The sequence below is a fragment of the Ciconia boyciana genome, chromosome 1 (genome assembly GCF_034638445.1).
Source record: "Ciconia boyciana chromosome 1, ASM3463844v1, whole genome shotgun sequence".
Classification (NCBI taxonomy): Eukaryota; Metazoa; Chordata; class Aves; order Ciconiiformes; family Ciconiidae; genus Ciconia; species Ciconia boyciana.
In genome coordinates, this window is record NC_132934.1 from 210,959,292 (window position 1) to 210,982,844 (window position 23,553).

Below are 23,553 nucleotides of genomic sequence, written 5' to 3' on the forward strand. Positions count from 1 at the left end.
TAAGTCTTCCTTGCATGACCACCTTCAGATGAAAGACCTGTAAATACATCAGCTAGTACCTGAGAAGGCTTTCAATGTGGAGCTGCGGCTTTCAAACTGCACCTCACTGTTTGCCAGAGATCTGAACTTGGATGAAAACATTTTTTGAATCCTTTCTTGGCTCACACAACAAAACATTGCTCCATCTTTCTTATGCTCAATGACCAGCATCAGTTTTGTGCCACAAACCTCACTATATAAAATGTGTAATGGCAAGGATGTTGCTCACAGAAAGGGCGAGAGATTAAGGCTTTTTTCCAGTCACTTGTGGAATATCAAAATTCAGATGCAGGAGGGGAGAAGACAGAAGGGATGCAAAACATGTAGGAAAATGAAGTTATTCTCAGAACAGAAAAAGACATTGGAGTTCTGAAGTACAGAAAGGTACAGGAAGTCCAAAGGTAGTGGGAAAGACAAGTGGGAGGAAGAGTTTCTCTTGATTAAATCAGTTACTGGACAATATCTCCATCTAGAAGTGAAGCTGAGGAGAGAAAGGGAATGTTTAGCTGCCCATATTTTATTTCCTCACAGATTTCAGTTTCATTGCTTATGTATACAACATTCCCCAGGGACCAGGCTCCTCCCTGGACAAAAAACTAGTAATTCTCTTCTTTTTCTCCAAACTTATCTGTACCACCCCAACATGCACCCAAAGCCATTTTCTTCCTCCTGGTTTAGTATCAAGATGTGCTTTCCGATCTACTGTAGCTCCCCTTCTTCCCCATGCGTTGTGTTAGCAACATCCATACATTACAGCACCACTTCACAAATTAGTATGGCCAGCATGGCTGAGCCACATACTCAATTAGAGCAGGAGAAACTCATGGGTTTAAGTCCAGAAGTATATGCCAACCTCTCCACTATTCCTCAAAGCCCTTCTTTGCATTATATTCACAGTGGAGGGAAGAGAAGTAGATGCCAGGCATGTTTAGATACAAGTGAAGGGATTTTCTTAACACTGAGGACCAAACCTAAATGAAATTGATTTTTCAGTAGCTTGATGAGAATGGCTTTTTGGTTCTCCAAAAACCCAAGAGACTTTGAGATCATGGCCTTCTGCATTCAAAAAGGGTGCCTTGGAAAGACCAGATAAATTTTGTTCAGCATCTCAGAGCTTTTTCAGTGGATATAGGAACATCTTGGTCCAGTTATCACATTTTTGAGGTGGGAAAAAGGCAATTATTCTCTCTTTCTGTGATTCAGGGACAGCATACAACAATAACAGAAACAAAGTTTTGTCTAGTGACCTCAGGGACTGCAAGGAAAGTAGGTGATGTTAATTTCAGTGACACTTGGATTATCTTCAGGCTGTATTGACATTTTCCTCATTCTCTGTGTACTCCAAATACGCTGGCTATTTGATTTTCTTAATTGGATTCCCATGAAAATAGGAGCTGAAATTTTTTACAGCTCTTGAAATGAAAATGAAATTTTCTTGCCACTCAAGGATAAGGCTAAACATCAGAAATATATATTTTTACTATAGTTACAAAAATGCTTTCACCAAATAAGGTACACTAAACCCAGGATAGCAGCGTCATGATCTTGTCTGCCTGTCTGAAAGTGCCAGATAAGAGCTGGATTATCCAAACAACCCTTGAATGGAAAGGACTGAAAAAAGTGCACCCCGCCTCTAAGTGACACAACAGCCATTTCAAAGAGCTCTGACAACACTGATGCTGTGTCCCGTTTGGCTTGTACCCATCTGGATTCCTCACTGAGAAGCGAGGATGACTGCCTCCCTCATCCTGAGGGCATCGCTCGTCCTGTCAGCGAGAGCTGCAGAGGACACACAGAGCTGGAACCTGCTGCTGCCTTGGCTCCAGGCACCGTCTTGGACAGCCCACTGCCGCAGCTCCCGCAAACCACCCGCAGGGCCAAGGGCAGGGGCGATGCTCGATGTTGGATCTCGGGCAGGTCCCCACAAGGGCTTGATCGGCTCTTCCTGCAGTGTGCTGATTTGGGCTGTGGCAGAAGCCACAGGGGTCTGAGGCTTGGTGTCTCATAAGACTGGATCCTGCCCCCCCCAAAGCAAAAAAAAAATCATTCATCTCTTGCCCAAAATATTTTCAGATGATAACTGCTTGTTGCCATCAAACTCCTTTCTTGTATTGTTGCTTGCAATAAAGTTACAGCTATTGGTAATTTCAGCAATTGTCTGACAGTTGTGAGCATGAGGCAGAACACAATTTATCCTGTGCTGACATTGATTTTGCTGCTGAAACTTTACTAGGATCTTGTTTTTGACCACATTGGTAAGGCTGTAATTCAGACCGAGGGTAGAAGGACACAATTTTTATTTGGTAGTTTTTAGCATTATAAACGCACATCAGCAAGGATAATGTCCAATTTTCACCTTGATTTTCTATGCCCTGTATTTCTCCTTCCTTATTTCTTATTCCAAATGAAATGTAACCATCTGCATAAGTCACTCTCACACCAGCCTCTTGGAGAAAGCAGATGAGGATGAGTTAAGGGTTCAGGTGGCAATATTATGACCAGGATAATCTGGCTGTCATTTTCGCCCCTCCCTTGTTGCTGGGTTTGTGGACTTCCCTCAATTGTTTGTTCCAGGTAAAGTGTGGACTTTAGCTTCCAGTTCATTTACAACCCAAGTCTCCAGCATGAGCCACACAGGGCTTCGGGCTCAGGTGAGCTGGTTCAAGAATGCTGAGCTTTAACAGCTCTTGGAGGCTCCTGGGCTGGATGAAGGGGGACTTGCCAATAAAGCCAGAAGGATCCATTTGTGACTGTGCCTTATATTATGGAAAGTTTGCTGAACACAACATATTCTGAACAAAACATTTACAACACACAGAGCCAGCATTTTTTGTGAAACTTAAATCAAAACATTAGAGCTAACATAAGGATGGACCTGATTGCTGCAATTCATCAGTTGTTCCAGTCATTCTGCACATTTGTGTAATTAAGGAATCATTCCCCATGTGGTCACAGAGTAACTTTAATGTATTATTCTAAGATTCATGGCCTTGCCTTTACTGCAATGAACAGCTAAATCGGTATATTTGAGTTACTAGGGCCTTAGGCTCCTGAGCTACAGATGCCCCAGCTTTCATGGTTTAAGATGTGACCGATCCCAACTCCTGCCCTGCAGAGGTGGCAGAATAAACACATGCACAGTCCTCAGCTGCATCCATTGACTGTGCAAACCTGCCTTTGCTGACGGTTTCAGTAAATGTGCCAGCCTGGGAACTGCAGCAGCTAAGAAACCAACACATGGTCACCTCTACATGCCCTGCTATTGCAGCAACTACAAAAGGCCCCACCAGAACAGGGCAAAGAACTGGTGACTGTAATAGTTTACCATAGCACCAGAACTTAGTAGTGAAATGATAAAAATGTCCTCTCTCACTTCAGTTGGTTCACATTCCATGTGGGGGTCAAGGGGCTGATTTCTCACCCAGGACATTGGAGAGTGTAATCCTCACTTTTGCCTTGTCAGTTTGGGTAACAAGTTTGGGTTTTATTTAAAAAAAAAAAAAAAAAAAAGCTACACTGCCAGCTTCATCTAGATTTTTACTCTGACTCCTACATTTTTGCACCTCAGCTCTCCATATGTGAAAACCCAAATAACTAATCAAGATATCCCGTCTCCCATCTTTTGGGATTATAAATAGGGAAACATTCAGAAGCATTAATATAAAATATCTAACAGCATAACATTGATATACTTTGAATAATGTGTACCAAATCCTATGTGGAGACTGTCATTCACAACTAAGATGTGGCTAGGTTGTTGTTTAGATTTCAGCCTTGGTGTTTGGACTTCTGCTATCCATGGAAGGCTTTGTGAAAAGTTACCAAGAAAACCAAGTATTTGGGTTTGGTTTTTGGGGGGGATCAACGCCTTGAACTCACTGCCCAGGATGCCAAAACCCACTGAAAAATATTTAGGACTTAACTAAACCAGCAGTAATTTTCTGTCAGTTTTAGTCTCCATGTGCAGATTCAGTGAGCTTTAGCTCATGATGTTGACTTAAGAGACTTCACTGAATTCCCTTCACTTTCCAGAGTGCATCCTATTCACAAACCTTAGTCTGTCATGTTTACCTTTGGAACTAGTTTAATTATGTATTTTATATTGCCTACCATGAAAGGGATTTTCAGTGCTAAGCTAATACAGTTTTATGGATGCTGAAGGCATGGTAAAGTCTCGTAGGTGTCAAGGCTATAATATCAAATTAAAACAGTGTCAAGATCAAATCCCCAGAAAATATGGACTATAATACAGTGCTTCATATCTGTGAACTCTTCTCCCACATGAACTAATTTTAATGCAATATGAAAGATCAGAAATAAATGACCAGTTTACCTCTAGAGAGAGAGCGCAGGGTACTAATAGACCTATGGCAGTGGTCAAGCCTTCAAGAGCTTCTCGTCTCCTTGCTTATGGCACAATTTACCCATCCCTGAAGTAGCCAGATTTTTTTCTAAAATATCAGAACCTTTTTTTTTCCCCAGAAGATCCTTATACATCCTTATCTGTAATTTGCTGGTGATTTTTGATGCTCCTTTCAGAAAACCTTTCCCTAGTGTGTCAAATGGGACTCTGTCTTTTTATACTGCTTGTCTTGCTATTCACATGCTTATCTAGTACCTTCCTCCCACTGGCTACGTTTCTGGCCAGAAGAACATAGAGGCAGTTTTATGTCAATTTTACTGGGGCTCCAGTCCCAGACGCAGTGCACTCTTCAGCACAGAGTAGAAAAACTCGACACCAGCTCCAAATTGGACTGGCTCTTAACAGCCTTTCCACAAGCCAAAGATTGCCTCAGCACACTGCAGGGACCATGAGACAAGGCTGCTGGCTCTGTTCCACCTGGAGTTTCTGAGCCAGCTAGGAGAGAAGACTTTCCAGGTGCTTGGAGATGTTGATGAAATGTAAGAGGTAGGCTGTGGGGCAGGATCTTGTCCAAATTACCATGGGGAATACACATATTTAGGGCATAGGAATGAGTTCGTCTTATGTTACCATTTTTCAGCTTTTGCCTTGGTATAATCCTGGCCATCAACCTAACCTGTGCTGTTTTCACATATTTCACAGTGCTGTTTTCCCATATTTCTTTTACTTGATCTAGTTGTCCGTTTCTGCAAAGTGCCATTGTCAGAAACCATTAGCTGCAAAGCTATTATATGAAAACCTCACCAATCATTGCTTTATGAAGACTATCCAGTCCTTAAATCTTAATTGAGGAATAAATCATTGCACAGTTTAGCATTCTCCTTGTAAAGTATACCCAGTGATGGGGGAAAAAATGGGACAAGTTTTCAACTCTTTTCTCAGGTATTTTATTAAGAGAATGTAAAAAGAGTAATAAAGCAAAGAAGGCATGAAACAGTCTGAAACTAATGAGAAATGCTTGGTTATGATTCACCCCTGCTGCAACATTAGAAACTGAGCAAAATTCAGCCCCTATATCATTGTCTGCATGTAAAGGCCAGATGTCAGATAAAGACCTTTTCTCTTCAAATTTCCTGTCCAAGAATATATAGTAGTATTAGAAGCTGGTAACAGTTTGTTTCCCAAAAACATTAATTAAATTTTGGTAAAATCTGAAATAGATTTACAAGTCACTTTTACTCACAAAACTTTTTGGGGAAGATACCACATGGGAATATCTGCACACACCAGAGTATGCTTTCTGGTTTTCACCCTTCTTCCACCACTCTCACTGGTATAAAATGTTGATTTTAATGATGTGATTCCTGTGCAACATTAATCTTGATGAAGTCAAAATGAAATACAGTGTCTCCCTCACAATGAACTAGTAAATCCTTTAAAACCAACAAGAGTCAAATAGGTATCATCAACTAATGCTATGACAGTGTTCCATAAAAATCTAAATGTCTTTGTTACAGTAAGATGTGGTAATAATTTTATTATTTCAAAAGAAAGGTCTGCACACCAAAGCAGTTAAAATATGGATGGCAAATTAATCTGCGTTTAGTAACTAAGAGCACAATTCTGCTACACTGGAGTGACTGCAAATTTGTATCCTTTAACTACACTAATGTTAAAGACTTGTTGATCCTAATCCTTCTGACTTTTCTGCAAGAATACAGAACTATCATCTGCCTTGTATTTCTGCCACACAATCTTTTGAGTATACCACCTTATTGTAGGTATTATATTTTTGATAATATGAATTGTGTAGAGATATAGAATACAGAAATACTAGGAGAAGAGAGGAGCTAAACCTAATATCTACCCATACTATTTCATGAAATGATTTTTACTACTAAGAATGTCAGTGGCAGATTTGGAAAAACTTTAAGCTCCACTTAAAATAAAGCAAAAAGCAAAGTGTAGATCTTGCATGTAGAAATTCCTAAATTATAGTCCTGATGTCTACATTTACTTCTGTTCATCAAGTCATTGAGGTCCCAGGTTCCCTAATTAATTGGGATTGCTTGGCATCTAGATGCCCATCAGACTGATAATTACCGGCACTGCTAAAAATACAGATGTGAGCACCCAGTGCTCCATCCCCATGGGGCAAAGTGCCTTGCCACCACCCACCCCAAGGCAGGCTAACACCCTTCTGTCTGACCTAACAAGAAGACAGCAACCTGATTACAACAATCCTAAATTGTGAAGTCATTTAGATTTTGCAATCAAGGTTAGTCAAGCTTAATACAAGCATAAGGAAAATAAAAGCTTTTAGTTGCATTTCCTCCACTCCATCTTCTCCTTCCAGCAGTCCTGCCTTGGCTGGCAGTGCCAGCGTGTCTACTATTGTCAGGAAGTTGCACTCCAGAACATCAAGGTCCTCCCCCTGTATTCCTACCCAGGCCTTACAGTGCAAAAAGAAAGGAGGGATGGAGGAGGGACGTCAGCAACAATTTTTCTGCCAGCTTTTACTCCTGTCCATTGATCTGCACACTGTGGAATGAAAAGCTTCTTTGACTTCCTATGACACGCTTACATAGAATGACTTATTAAAACCTATACATAGACTGAAAAACAAGTGTCCTTAGATGGGTTGCACTGCTAATTCAGCTTTGACACTAATTTATTGAATTCAGTTTGATTTCACGAGTTAGATGAGGTTTTAATTCCTCAGAAGCCTCAAAAGGATGAATGACAGATAAAGAAGTGAACAGGGTGTGCCATCCCAAATTACCTATTTTCTGCAACTCTGATCCTAGAAAATTTTTGTTAGACAAAAGGTAGCATATCTGAGAAAGAAGCACACTCTTTTTCTTGACAGCTAGAATGTGTAAGATTCCTCTCCATAATCATTAAACAAGTACCAATATCCTTCACTAATATAACTAGCAGGATTGGCCTCTGGTCCTTTAAGTGCATATAGTATGCAGACAACTCTGAAGCATTTTGCACTGAGGTAATGCAACTTGATTCTGAAATTTGTTCATAAATCACTACATTTAAAACAATTTAAAAGGAAAATTCCACTGTAAAGAAAGGTGACTTATCTTAATCAGCTTGGCTATTTTTTCATTCATCGTGTTATACTCCAGATCAACTGTATTACTGAAATAAGCTGTCACTGAAAAGCGTTTATTGTGCCATTATATTAACATAATCTTAGCCTATACTCATTATAATAGCACCTTCCTGAAGAGGAATGTTGTGGTTTAACCCCAGTTGGCAACTAAGCACCATACAGTCACTCGCTCACCCTCTCCCTGCTCCCAGTGGGATGGGAGAGAAAATCAGAAAAAAAAAGTAAAACCCGTGGGTTGAGATAAAGACAGTTTAATAGGACAGCAAAGGAAGAGAAAATAATAATAATAACAATAATAATAATAATGATAAAAGAATGTACAAAACAAGTGATGCACAATGCAATTGCTTACCACCCGCTAACCAACGCCCAGCCCACCCCCAAGCAGTTACCCCCCGGCCAACTCCCCCCAGTTTCTATACCGAGCATGACGCCATATGGTATGGAATAGCCCTTTGGCCAGTTGGGGTCAGCTGTCCTGGCTGTGCCCCCTCCCAGCTTCTTGTGCACCCGGCAGAGCATGGGAAGCTGAAAAGGCCTTGACCAGTGTAAGCACTGCTTAGCAACAACTCAAACATCAGTGTGTTATCAACATTATTCTCATCCTAAAATCCAAAACACAGCACTATACCAGCTGCTAGGAAGAAAATTAACTCTATCCCAGCTGAAACCAGGACCAGGAAAAGAAGAGAAATATCAGGAAAATCTGTAACTATATCATTAAAGAATCTCACTCCTATATACTTCAGTTTACCTTATTTTTTTCTTTTTCTGTAGGTTGTGACCTCATCCCAGTCCAGTATCTCAGATGGGGTGATCCTGAACCAATTGCAGCAGTTGTTTTTGCATGTTTGGGTCTGCTGGCCACCTTGTTTGTTACAGCTATATTCATAATGTACCGTGATACTCCAGTGGTCAAATCATCCAGCCGAGAACTTTGCTACATCATTCTAGCTGGCATCTGCTTGGGTTACTTGTGCACTTTCTGTCTCATCGCAAAACCTCAACAGATTTACTGTTATCTTCAACGAATTGGCATTGGCCTCTCCCCAGCTATGAGTTATTCTGCTCTAGTAACTAAAACTAACCGCATTGCAAGAATCCTGGCTGGCAGCAAGAAGAAAATTTGTACAAAGAAACCTAGGTTCATGAGTGCCTGCGCCCAACTGGTTATTGCGTTTATCTTGATATGTATACAATTAGGCATAATTGTTGCCCTCTTTATAATGGAACCACCAGATATAATGCATGATTACCCAAGCATCCGAGAGGTCTACCTGATTTGTAACACCACCAACTTGGGTGTTGTAACTCCCCTTGGATATAATGGATTATTAATTTTGAGTTGCACCTTTTATGCATTTAAGACAAGAAACGTCCCAGCTAATTTCAATGAAGCAAAGTATATTGCCTTTACGATGTATACCACCTGCATCATTTGGCTGGCTTTTGTGCCAATATATTTTGGAAGCAACTACAAGATAATCACCATGTGTTTCTCAGTGAGTCTGAGTGCCACGGTGGCCCTTGGCTGTATGTTTGTGCCCAAGGTCTATATCATCCTTGCTAAGCCTGAAAGGAACGTACGCAGCGCATTCACCACGTCGACTGTGGTCCGCATGCATGTAGGGGATGGAAAGTCATCTTCAGCTGCAAGCCGCTCAAGCAGCCTGGTGAACCTGTGGAAAAGAAGGGGATCATCTGGTGAAACCCTTAGGTAAAGTTTGCTAATGGGGGAGTGTGGGGAAGTAATTATGATCTTCTGAGAGTTACTAATAGTGGAAGGAAAAAGGAAAATATATTAATTCCCTTTGCCTCTGCAATGGGAGAGGAGTGAGTCCTCTATCCTACATCTGTAACAGTTTTGGGTTTGATTTAGTCAAAACACTGTGCAAAAACAGGGGACAGAATAATGGGCAAACAATTGCAAGCCTGGAAGTACTGGCTGTGTCAACTGTACACTTAATGTAGGGAGGGAAACAAGACCTTGGGAGGAAAAAAAAAATCAGAGCAAGAAAGATAACTCATTGCCTTGTCCTGAATGCACCCATTTACAATCTCTTTTCCTTGAATGACTTGCATAGTGTCTGTATTTTGCCTCTAGTCACAGCAGTAAGACAACAGGATTGCTGCTAGTGCTACATAATCAAGATGGAGTAATAAATACAAGTGGCATCGTGAGCAGCCACTCTCAGGCATCTGAGGATTTGTTTCATATGACTCTTCTGTTATACTTTTTTCTCCTATTCCCTTGATTTTCCTGTCTTGTACTATCTCTTCCTGTTTTCTTTCTTTTTGTCCTCACCTGTCTTCTCTTCTTTACCTTTCTCAATACCTTTTTTCTGTATTCATCCTCTTAACTCCATCAAATTCAGGTGCTCACAGGCCCTGCTCTTGCTACCCTTCCTGCCATTGAACAGATACTCCCTTGTGAGATATTTCTTTGTTTCTTTCAAAGGAATTATTTTAATTCAGTGATCATGAAGACAACTTGTATGTTCAGTGTATAAAAATTAAAGTAAGTGAACACTGAAGAGAAAGGAGAGCTCTGGAGTGGAAATACAGTCCTGCTTCATAGACAGAGTGTGTAGAAGTGCACCCAGCCCAGTAGTTAATTTTCATCTTTTGATCCCTTTCACTTTTGATATGGGTGCTATGCCAATGATTTGGGTTATTTAATTGCTGGCATAAACAAAGAATTCTGCCTAGATGAAAGTGCAGAGAAACAGCTTTGCCATTCCTCTACTATACATGTCTAGCCTGGAAGTGACAAGTAGCTAGATTTTCCTCCTCATTGAAACACACATGGATTTTAGGATTGATAATATGAATATTTCCAGACATATCATTGTCACAGCTGGAGGTGGCATGGAATGAGGGCATGTACTTCCTTTTTTGTGTGAACCACAATTTAGACTCGAGGGAGGATTTTATTAGTAATACCTGCAGGACAGATTATGCCAAAGTGACGCTTTGTTTCTGTCAGATTATTACTAATGCTTGTCTTTCAGCAACTTTTAATTGGTATAGAAAAGGCCAGTCTATTACAAGATATTTTATACCTATGATCTGTTAATGATGGTATCTTCCAGTTCATTTCCAGGTGCAGTGTAGGATGATATTTTAAACTGATAAATCTTTATCAGTTTAATTGATGGTTACCTGAAATGTCCTTTTCTACAACCTCTGTATGCCTGAATGACATACAGGTGTTCAGGTTAGAAGCCCTATAACCACTTCTGGGCCAGCTAAAAGAGACATTCTTCATAACATGTCCTCAATAGGAGGGCATTCTTCCTCTTTGAGATCACTATTATTTTCCCTAACTTTTGCTGCAGAGCTCATTTGCTATCTCACAACTTTTTTACTCAACAAGATGAAGTTATAGATGACGGGAAGATATTGGGCTTGGGAAGGATTTGTTTGTCATCTGTTAAGGCCCAGTTTTGAAAGACACTGCTCTAAATCTTTGTTTTGTTCTGAAAAGTAAGGAGTGTACCCTGCTATTAAATATCCTAAAAGACAAGGTGTATTTTCTTCTTTTGAGGGCTCTGTTTCCATTTCTTTATATCCCTCAATATGTAGATAACACCTGCGGTAGAGAGTTATTAGCAGAATGTAATAGGTCATCATTGACAATGACTTCTTTTTCAATAGCACTATCCTGGAAAAGTCTTCCAGGATTTTGAGAGTGCCCGATATGTGTGTGTAGGAATGAAAAAGGCAGCACAAAGCTGATATATTGACATATTTACCTAGATAAGAACTAGAACATTTCATCTGAAACCTGGAGAAAAACTTTCATGTTATCAGTAGTGTTCATCAACACTTAAACCTGCAACAAAGAAGACACTCCTAAATGCATGTGTCTGAATCCTCAGCTGGTTAAACTGTGATTGTGCCAGTGAGTTTAGCAGTGCTCAGTCAGTGTGTGCCTGAAGGGTCTGTGAATCCAACAGCAAACTGATTCCATCGATCATGGGAAACTGTCTCTAATCAATGCCTATTTGGTTGCATGAAAGAAAACAAAACGGAGTCCCGAAATGTGCTGAGTAAATTTAAAATGCTGCTCAGGACTTCACCTATGTCTGATATCATCTCCAAGAAAGAACAGAAAACCACTTCCAGCTTTAATTCTGCTTACTGTAGAGCATGAACAAACAGAGTCCAACCATTTTACTTAATATTCAAACATTTCTTTAAAAAAATCTCATTGCACAAAGTAATATGTTTCAAGGTATTGTTCAGTACAATGCTCAAAAGCTTGTTTGGATACTTCTTCAAGTAAACACTGAAGTACTCAGAATCAAAGGAAATATGCACTAGAGCTACATGGCATTATTTAAATAGCTCAGAGGGGTTTTATTTAAAAAAGAGTGAGTCACTGTTGAATTTTAAAGAAACATGCTATTTAAGTCACCAGTGCGTAGAGGGGCCCCTATCATTAGCATTTTGCTTCTTGACACTAATTTATAGCACAGTGTAGTATCGCATCAAATCATTGTCAAACAGATAATGCCAATGCTCCGTTCGGAGCTTTCACATCAGCTGCAAAATGAGATAACAAGACTGCTTTTGCCTAAATAAAGCAATGCATCTGTTAGAGTCCTAAGTGACTTTTTGCATGTGGTGTTCTTCAATTAAGAAAACTCAGGCAAGCTGTGGATATGTGTTGGAATGAATCTTCACATACTGAAATAATGTAGAAGGAGAGAGTAAAACTATTCATTACCTAGTGAAATGAAAACCATTTCATGTAGGCTATTGTGATTCAGCAGTACTTACCAAAATATATTCTACCTTCATTTAAAAGTAGGGCTAACAAACCAGTCATTATCAAAAGCAACTCCACAAAGAAGAATGCTGAACACTACATAGCTGGAGTCAAAGCCACACAACCTGTGCAGAGAGGCATCTGGACCTTCTGCTTCCAGTTATCTTACCAGTTAATTTCACAGGGACTAGGAAGGCCATAAATAAATTGGGGAAATCCTACCTTAACATCCCAGGAACTATTATCACATATGCTACACAGCCCTTTTGCAAGAGTCCAAAATTGAGGGCTAATTTATCCTCTCCTCATTCTGAAATAACTGTATCCCAGGTAAGATAAGGACTGTATATTTCTGCTACAAGAGCTGCTGCTGTGATATTTCTAGCCAGGACTGCACACCAAAAGGTCTCAGTCATGCTACCTTGTCCTGGGGGATAGAGCACATATTCCAAAGTTTCTCTTACCTTTCTAATATCTTAGCCCTGGATTTCACACAGTAATTTAACTGTAGGTGTTTATCTCTTCTGAAACATGTTTTTAAATGGCCCAAACCACACATGCTCCATTTTCCAAGCCTACATATACTGAACCTTTAAATACATGCATGTCCCTCCACCTACCTGTAGAAAAGCAAGCTTGCTTTCCTTTAAAGCAGGTAATAAACTGTTCTGAGTGACCACAAAAGTGTTAAAAACAGACCTAAACACTATCTCTCCCACACATATGTACTAAGCAAGTCTTAAAAATCCTACCAATAGTTTTCTCTCTGCCCTTTAAATTGCTCCCAAATCTTCACAGTGCAGCCAATGCTCCTCCTCTCCAATTCTCCAATGGTTGTAGATGTTACAGTGGTTCCTGCCCTCAGCTGCTTCTTTTGGAGGTCCCCAACCCACCTTCAAGGTTCCTCAGTTGCTTCAGCAGCAAATTCTGCACTGTTCCAGACTGTAACATGTTATGGGAAAATCAAGAGCAACCTGGCACCCTCCTATAGATCAGGCTGTGGCCTGGACACAAACAGCAGAGGTGTTCAGGCAGTGAGGTGGGAACTTCTGAAAGAAGAGTGAGGTCAGAAAACACCATTGCGATCCCAAGGTAAGGCTCTTCGCTTGGAGATTAGAGGCTTAGTTCATATGCATCCCCCTTTATTTTTGCAGTGACAGTGAGAGGCAGAAGAAAGGAATTAGGCAGCTAAAGTGTTTTTTAACTGCCAGTTGGCCATTCTCCCTGTGATGACGTAGGACTCATTTAGGTTTCTTCTACCATGTTCTCAAAAGACTGGTAGGTGCTGGTAGGTGCCGAGTAAAAGCCAAAAGTACTCTCCTGAAACAATACAAGACAGATTATCACCTTCTAAATGAGTTAGGATTGCTGAAAGTAACTATTCATTTAAGCAAAAGGACTGAGCAGTACTTTCAATCTGTTACCCAGGCAGGTAGATATGATCACTCAACAGGAAAGAATTATCACCAGCAAAGTCAGATAATGTTAGCCATATTCAAGACACATTGGATGTTTGTGGTATTGCACATAATTCCTCCATACAGATGTGAACAGCACAATACTAGACAACAGAAAAAAGATGCATATCAATTTCTGCACCTTATCATAGACACTTATCCATAGCAACTCACAAATCCCATTGAGATTAAAGTTTAATAGCTCAGTGTGGCAGTGATGCTTTATTCCACCTGGATTTACTACATGATGCGGTATTTCCTAAATAATTAAACATAAACTGTGGCTGTCAAAGCAAATGAACTACTCTTTTGTTTTTAATGTATTATCTTGTCCTCTTAAGAAGTTTGCCTACCACTGTGTGATTGCAGAACTGAGCATTTCTCTGTATACATCTGCAGAAGTGATAGGACTGACAGCTTTCATTCAGGAGTGGGGATCCCTTGCTCTAGTGAGCCAACACTCACCCTCAGGTGAAGCACAGAAGTTTTATTCTATAAATCACTATTAATTTTGTTTTTCCTTACTCAACTTAGACAAAGAAGCGCACTCATCCACCTAAGAATCAGGTGCCATTTGGGAGCATTTTTTCTCCCTCTCAAGCACTACACTGGTACAGTAATATCAGCTTGAGGGACTGAGTGCCTGCCTTGCACAGGCATCAGAAAAAGCATTCAGGTGTCCAGGCTCACATGCTGTTAAATGCCATTCCCTGTCTCCTATGAGGAAGACATGATAAGCAAGGTAGATTTTTCCACTGGACTGGATTCAGCCCTGGACCACCAGTGGCTATACTTAGTGTTTACATCAGACAGTCCCAAACTGTGCCATAATGAAATATTTTGGAAACAGGTGTCTACCATCACACTGTGTGCTCTTTTTTCTTCAAGGAACAGCTGGTTTTCCTCCTTATCTGTTCTCTCTCTTTTCCCCTCTTATGACTGACTATATCTGTTTTGTTACAATTCAAACAGGAGCTATTTTAATCCACAAAATAAGAAAAATATGCTTGGATCAGCCTAGAAGCTGCCACTCATGGTTTAAAAATCTAAATTTTATATCATACATCAGCACAACGTATCTCAGCATCAAAATCTTGAGATGAGTTTTTCAGAAGCCTGAACTGATATTTCTCAAAAAAACCCACCCTTTTTTTCTCAGGAAATTTTTCAAACATTCCTTGTAATTCTGAATCTGATCAAAATCCATTTAAACCACTGAAAAAACAAGCGAACTGAAAATTTCAGCCTTGAACTAACTTGGGAGATCTTAGCTGTTACAACTTCTTCAAGGTCTGACTACTGCTATGTTGCATCAGGAAAGCCCTGGGAAGACACTGAGTTTCCAGACAAATGCGAATCCCCATCAGAATAAACCTCTGCCACTGTTACACACACCATGCCAAGGGGCTCCAAGATGCAGTCCATGCGATTCCCATTGCCCAGATATCAAATTTTGACTGGTTGAAAGCCACATCCATGAATAAGTGGATAGATTTGAAGCTATGGCCATCAAGCTGTGATTCAAATGTTTTTAGAATATGTGTGTGAGTTACCAGCATGAGGATTTCAGATGTAAACGTGAGAGATTCAAATTTCCTATGCCTCAGAAAGATAAGTTGCCTGAGAGATGAAACAGGGCTGTTATTTGACATGGAGATTTCAGTCCTGTAAAGAAGACAGAGTACAAGAAAAACTGGGGAAGTTTTGTGGAAAGCTGAAGCTGGCTCACATTCCTCACATGTACGCCCATTGAGAAAGATACTTACCATGAGTTTCTGCCACAGCATATTCTACTGGGACACATTTCTTATAATACAAGTGCCAATTTTGTCTTCATTTATATGCAGCTTGAACAATTTCTTTGTCACATTTTGAATTATGATAAAAGAAGACTACACTTCTCTTCCAAATTAATTTGTAAAAACTTTTTACTTACCGCACTTTGTCAGGGCATGGGTTACAGGTTCATGCTTAAAATTTTCACAACAAAAGGGCTGAGATACTCGGCAATCTGACTGATGATACGGTACCCTAAGACTAACACTCTCTCAGGTCCATTGTCTGGCAAAACAAGGGAAAACACAACTTTCCCAATACGTAGAATAACAGTCACAGACTGCATAAAAATCATTGGTTCTGCAGTTTCTGCAGGTAGTTGCACTGGTTTACTCATAGAAACACAAAACCGAATATAGAAGAGGTTGTAACCTCACGATACTGAGCTCAAGACTGGTGTATCACCTCTCGTATGTAGTTATATCAGCAGCCTGTCAGTTATGCCAGCATGAATTGCTTTCTTACTGGAGCCTGATGGAGCCATTCTGTCTTGTATAAAATAAACACTGATTGGAAAAGGCAGAGAGTTATTTTCTAGCCTGTTGGAAAGAACAATGATTTTTAATGTCAGACAATGGCAGAGGAGAGATTCCAGGCTGGGTCTCTTCTACCCCACAAGAGCCCCATGCACCAGGCTTTTATTATTAGCTTTACACTAAAAGACCTTTACAATTCTGGTTTTATTTAGCTGCAGAAAAAAAGGGACATTATTTGAAATCCTGAAGTTTTACAGAATGGACAAATAATTTATTGGTGACTTTAGTTATTTAAATCAACTCTTGTGTGTATGAAGAACTAAACAGGAGATTATTGAAGAATGTGAATCAGGAGAACTAATGCTTAAGAAGATACATTATAGAAATGACCTGCACCATCCTTGAACTGCAGCAGTGAACAGCTTTTAGCCATTGCTCCTCTCAGTGCAATAAATCCCAGTGGAATCTGAAAAGTGAAAGTGCTGCACAAAACAGGGCCAGAGATTACTGCAAGGCAAAAGATGTCACTGCGAAATCATCATGTACCAAAAAAAAAGTTAATTTCCACAGATGCTGTTTAAGGGCACCATCGACCACAAATTGCATGGAAGTGCTTAGATGGCTTTGCACTATGAGACGATGGCAAAAAAGTGAGGGGTAAGCTTCTTACATGACATAATGTTATAGGAGCAGGTAACAATTTACATGAGGTGAAGGTTTGGCTCAATGGGTATTGCTCTTATTTAAAAAAACAAAATCTAGTCATACTGATACAACAAGATATTATTTGTTTACTTCATAGCCTTGCTAGAAAAGAATTTTGATGCATGCAGGAAAAAATATTTGACTCTTTAGAGGAAGTCATTATCTTTTTGACTGATTAGTCTGCATTTATTAATGAATCAGTTCCCAAATGGATCATTCAGAGCTATTTTAATCTAATATGCTACAAAAATTTAGATTAAGAGATTACTGAATGGTTTGAGTCCTTCATTTTTCCCTGAATAATTTAGTCTTGGTGTCTTTTTGGACAAGCTTGATACTGTGATTAATTAAACTTCAACTATTGTGAAATGACTGAAGAATATTTTATGAAACTCAGTGAAAGGTATTAGGTCTGAAAGATTTTGATAAATTACTGCTAAAACATTCCATCTGTATAATGTATTTATATTCTTGAATGTCCTGATTACAGTGATTTTTAATTTGTGTACAGTGCTAGCGTTGTTGTTTTGAATTTTCTCCTCAAATTTAATTAAAATAGTGATTGACTGATATCAATTGTTTGGCTGCATTAACTAGCACATGTATTCAAGCCTAATTTTTGAAATTATTTCTATTATTAAGATGGCTTCCCCATCGTTTTGAACTAAGTATCATAGCTGAACTGTGCAAATTAAATTACGTTGTAAACAGTTCCCTGCCTACTGTTACACAAATATGCTCTAGATTGCAAAATGCATTCTTGCTAGTGTGCTACAAAAAAGAAAAGCAAGGAAAAGTGAAGATGGGACCCAGCAGTTTGATTTTTTTTTTAGAGGAAGAAAGAGCTGAGGAGGAGCTTTCTATTTTTTAACAGCAGTGTCTACCCCTTTTACCTTTTTATCCATCTTCAAGCCTGTCTCTCAGAATTCTGGTGACGAATAAATGTCACCATATACTATATCAATATTGCCCTTATCAGTCATGCTGAAAAGCACCCAGACAAGCCATGCAGATGGTCCCATGTCCATTAGCTCGCATGATGTAGATGCTGTTGCAAACTACCATCTGACCTGAGCACAGGTTTGCCTACCAAAGGAACTTATGGTACTTTCCAGAGCAAACTTTGATATAAACTGGGTTTGTAATTAATTTGACAAACAAGACTAGGACATCCACCCTCCTTCCAAGGTCCAAACAAGACATGAGCCAGTCTGCCACTATGGAAATAACTGTATGAATTATAAAGAATGGTATTTGTACTTGAATACTGATAGTTGGTGTGGACTAGTAGAAGAGCTGGAATTTCAGCTGACTTAGAACTGCATTTGGTTACAGATGTTTTTTAATAACTATGACTGAAACTCAAAGCAGGTGTCTGTTAAAATATATAAACACAGAACTCTTAATTTGCTGTAGTTTTGATTATAGCATTATATATTGCAGTGATTATCCAGTTTGCTGCCAGTTGATGACTTATAACACAATTATACATTGCCAAAAAAAAAATTAAGTCATTTTACGGTCTACTATCCAATAATGAGGTAGTAGAAAAAGAAAGGTTAAAAAATCTAATAAACAAGCACTAAAGATATGAAGCAGTAGAAAACAAAATAGAGGTAATATATTAAATATACAGCATAGCATAGCAGATCCAAGTAATAAGAAGCATTTGAAAAGAGAAACCTCTTTCTTATAAGTCAGCAGAAATGAAAAATGGTATGTTAAAATTGATGCCAAGGTAAGGCATTGAAAAGCAGGCCCCCATCCATCCATTTCACAAACCTAGAGAAGTTTCTAACATTTAAAATGCTTCAGAGCAAATGAGGTGTAGCTTCCCTTTTCAACATAATGAAGGAAATAATGAATAAAGTAATGAGACCTTCCTATGGCATCTCTAGTTATATATACCTGAAGAAGAGAGGACAGAAGTTCAGCATAGTGAATAGAATGAGTAGAACAAGAAGTCTTGTGTAAATAAGACCCTACTGTACAAAAATCCTATACAATGGTTTGTCCAACATTTCAGAAATACCCTTTCTGGAAGAAGGTAAATAAACATACTGGTAATATTTTGGTATTGATCTAATCTTCCCTTGAGCCAGTATAATGCTGTATAACATTATTCCATCAAAAATGTCATTTTAATTCACCAGCTGCAATTACATATGATTGCTTAATTAGAATAAGTTGTAAAAAAAAGAAAAATATGCTACACTTGAAAAAAAAAAATGTGAGTTTGGCTTTAAAGTAATTTTGCTTGCTGAAATTGTGCTATTAAGCAAACAATGTTTATATGCCGATCTTTTTTTAAAGGAACAAAAAGTGCCATGCTTAATAATATATAATTTATTTTAGCCATTATATGAATGGGAAAATGTCACACAATAAGCTAGAACCCCTTTAAAAGTATTCAGCTCAATGTGATGTAATGTCAAGATAGCGTGACAGTGTGACCAATCTCACAGAACTGATTCTCAAGAACACAGTATGTTTGTAGTTCAAAGCAGCCCCTACAGGAACAATGCTAAATATTTTTCATATTTCATTCTTTACCATTTATGCAGAAATCTTCATACACGTATTGTCTTACCTAGAATAAGGCTAGATTGTAAGATCTGACAATTAAAATATATAACTGGGTCTGGAAAGGTGGATGGCTTTGTAACATTCAGCAACCTGTTCAAGTTCCAGGCATAAGCACATTGAAAAGACTCCGTAAAAGTGATGGAAAGCAGAGAGACAATATTTCATTAATATACTGTAAAGCTTTCTGAATCCCCTCTCCTCTCTTCTCCTCTCTTCTCTTCTCTTCTCTTCTCTTCTCTTCTCTTCTCTTCTCTTCTCTTCTCTTCTCTTCTCTTCTCTTCTCTTCTCTTCTCTTCTCTTCTCTTCTCTTCTCTTCTCTTCTCTTCTCTTCTCTTCTCTTCTCTTCTCTTCTCTTCTCTTCTCTTCTCTTCTCTTCTCTTCTCTTCTCTTTTCTCTTCTCTTCTCTTCTCTTCTCTTCTCTTCTCTCCTCTCCTCTCCTCTCCTCTCCTCTCCTCTCCTCTCCTCTCCTCTCCTCTCCTCTCCTCTCCTCTCCTCTCCTCTCCTCTCCTCTCCTCTCCTCTTAACTTCATCTTTCAGGGCTTTAAAAAAGTCTTGCTTCAGGTTCATTCCAAAATAGCCAAACTGAGAGGTTTGGGGTTGAAATAATAGATATTACCTACTTTGATTATTGTTAACTTGTGGGGAAAAGCTTGATTCAGAAAGAGCTTTAGACACTAATACAATTTTCAGTATCTCAGACCAAAAATTGGGATCCTGTTAATTAACAAGGCCCTTAGGAATTAGTCACTGAAATGCAGAACTTAAGTCCCCAGTGTACGATTAGCCATCGCCCTACAATGAGATTTGGCTCTACAACCTCTCTCCTCTTAGGTGTTCCTGTGGAAACATCACTTTTTCCACCCTTGCAAGGTACAGTTTCATTAGGTCATTAACTCCCACCTTGAAGTAGAAAAAGCATGTTGATTAGAGCTACTGTCTTCCTCTGGGTCTTAAGAATGCCAAGCACACATTTGGTGCTCAATAATTAATAACATTTCAGCATGGCAGTATGAGATTGCATTTAAAATATGGATTGATGACAGCTATCCATCTCCTACACAGCAAATCACCTTTACTTTGCATTGCATTAAACAAACCAAAGATATCCTGAGATATCTTTTAGTTAGTTAAACCTTTTACTTTTTACTGAAAAAGGAGAGAGGAAAAAATCTTATGTCTAAGAGTAAAAGCCAGTTTCTAATTGCTGGGATTTTTTTTTTTTCCAGACAACATATTATCTAAAACAATTACTTTTCGCTATTGCAAGCAGTTGTCTTTTGAGTAGTCTTTCTCAGCTGGTGTAGTGTGGACATTTTAACAGAATCTGTGTACTACTACCCACATTCTACACATAGACTATTTTTCAAGGATTTGACTAAGCCTTTGACCAAACTATACTGAAATGTGGGCTATGGCACATCTAGCTCTGGCCCGCCAGCATCCTCCAGATAGGGGATATACTACCATACGGAATGGACTGCTGGTCAAGGCATCCAAGACCCTCTGCATGGAAACCAGGACAGAGCAGGGGCAGGAGGGGCCATGAGCACACCTGGGTCTCACCCTAACATGAAGTCAGGACCACCAGGATGCCAGCACCTGGTTCTAAAGTGTAGGCATAGTCTAATAAAGTCCATATCTAAGGACTATCACCTCTTGTCAGTACAGGGGCCCACACCTTAACTGGAAAAAAAGAAGTAGGGATCTGCACATTAAGAGATCAAAAACTGGTTTCTACAGCCTTGTAGTGGATGGCTATTGGTCTCATTCAGCATTATGATTCCCATATTCCCCATTTATTTCCTATAGCATCCATTAATTTGGTCTACAAGAGGAGTTTTGTTGGAAGGTAAAGAAGGCAAAGAAAAGATCTAATAGTCCTTCAAACCTGAGCAGTCACGCTGGTGTTTCCTACCATGTATCACATGTGCATCAAGTTCACTAAAAGCCAAGGCAGTACAGACATGTTTTCTCTCAGCCCAGGAGTAAGTTTCTTTCTCTCTACTGATCCCCTCTGGAGAGTGCAGAGCAGTGCTGTGTAAGTGATGTGGCAAAGTATTTGGCAAATGGACAAGCCCCGCAGTGACTGAAATACTGGGAATTACTTCACAAATTTCCTGTCACTGATCAACACTTATAAAACATATTAGTATGTATCATTAAGAATTTGTTCGTAAGACAACTCACCCTTCTGCAAAAAAATGACACAGCCCACAATGCCACACCCAAAACCCCAAAGAAACACTAAAAATGACTGAAAATCTTTTAAATCCTTCAACAGAATTTAGTAGCTGCCTGTCTGCACAGAAGTAAAGTCTTATCTCTCTTTTCTAACCAATACACAGTCCTGGAATTGACCCTGAGAAAAGAAATCTATTCTTGCTCACACTAGTGTTTTATGCCTCCTCCATACACCAGCTGAAATACCAAATTAATTTTCACATTAGCATTTGTTATGACAACTGCAAAGAAATGTTTGAGGGTTTTTTCTCTGCTTTTAAACCAAACCTTCATTTTAGCAACCAGAAAGGGGACATTTTTCTAATTCAAGACATTCTGAGGCAAAATCATGTCCTTTATCTGCTCTGAAAGCTGAAAACCCTTTTTACTTAGAACCTCTGGTGTCCCTTTCCAGAATGGTCACCCAAAGAACTTTGCAGCTTCCATGCACTGGTTAGATGCACTTTCCACACTAGGAGGGTTGATTAGAGTTTGATCACTGTTTTCGTAATTACATGGATATTTAGCACTGAATGAATGGCAGTGGCAGAGATATTATGGTTCAAGGCTTTGAGGCATTCTGTGACCACACACTATTTCTGATGGTGTAATTTGCTCTTGAGTGGATGGAAAAACTTGAGAGATTCATATCAGCCTCTCCGAGATCCGTTCCGCTGACTTTCACGACAGTGAAATTTATTCTAATGACTGGGGAATGGGGAACTTTGGGGTTTTCTTTATCTGGGTCACATCCGTCCTAACCAGGGGTTCTTCAGGATGGAGTTACCAAGGACACTTACCTCTTGTTTCCTTCTGTTGGCTACTTTTTAGTATTCAACTTACTGTGAGCATTTAGAGTCTCCAAATTCCTTCTCTTAGTCAACTTTTTCTCCTTCTGTCTTGTTGGGCACAGAGTACCTCTTTTGGTTAACAGGTCTAAATGTAACTGTGTTTCCTTCCTGCTCTTCCTAAACTCTACTTTCTTTGATGTCTAACACCTTCACCCCAACTTTATTTCCTTTTCTTTCCTGTCAAGTTTCTACGCATTCTTTTCTCTTCGTTCTTTCTCTCTGGCTACCCTAACTGAATTTGTATGATCCAGCCTGACTTCCTTTGTATTTTTCAGTGAATTTATCTACTCTCTAAGCCCCTCCACTTTTTCCTCTGCTCTAGGAATCGACTTCCATTTAATATGTATGTGTCCTGCACGAGCTTCATGCCTATCTGGGAGCACTGCATATACCACACTCTGGATTGCCTTAAAACCTTGGTAGCCAGTCTGCAAAGCTCCTGTTGTTCCTCCTTTCAGTAAGGTTATAATTTGTAAATGAAAGGACTTCTCTGCACTGAGCACACCTCATTTTACTGTCTCCGGTTCACTCTCAGATTCACTAAGCTTCTTCCTCAGTTATTTATGCAATATACATTGCCTCTGAGGATCTACTACAACTGCATCCAAAGTTCAGCCTGACTTTGTATGTACTCAGGTTATTTCTCTTTTACAGGGTTGTTCTCTTCAAGGTACCTTTTGCTATCTAGATCAGGTTAATGGACAAGCAACAAATAAGTCATTTATTCTGTAATGTTAGCAGTGTTAAAATGTACAGGCTTCCCCACACAAGTGTGTTAAATACCCACAATGCACCTCATAGCACGTGGGAATGGGATATCACAAACTCTTTGAGAAGACATCTGCAGGCATTTTGCCCAGATTTTATTAAAGCATTTAAATAGGTATTTCAACACTTAGCACAAGAATTTGTACAATTAGGGTGAAATTCACCACTGGGAAGAGAGCCAGCATAAGACCTCTTCAATGCTCACATCCCAATTAAGTGCTTCAGAGAGTAAACAATGACCAGGTCTTATCCTGGTACCCTATCCAGGGATTAATTAGATCCTCAAGTATTACATTGTTTATCCAAGTGAGTTTTTCATCCAAGTGCAAGGTATGGTATTAAAAACACTAA

General features: G+C 39.4%; 1 protein-coding gene across 3 annotated transcripts in view; it reads left to right on the forward strand.

Annotated features, from left to right (window-relative positions):
• GRM5 (glutamate metabotropic receptor 5) overlaps window positions 1–23,553 on the forward strand; it is a 283,519-nt gene that overhangs the window by 249,164 nt on the left and 10,802 nt on the right. For all 3 annotated transcript variants that reach the window (XM_072855113.1, XM_072855124.1, XM_072855133.1), the window contains exon 7: window positions 8,307–9,246. In XM_072855113.1, coding sequence (XP_072711214.1) covers window positions 8,307–9,246 — 940 coding nt within the window. The remainder of the gene's footprint in view (window positions 1–8,306; window positions 9,247–23,553) is intronic.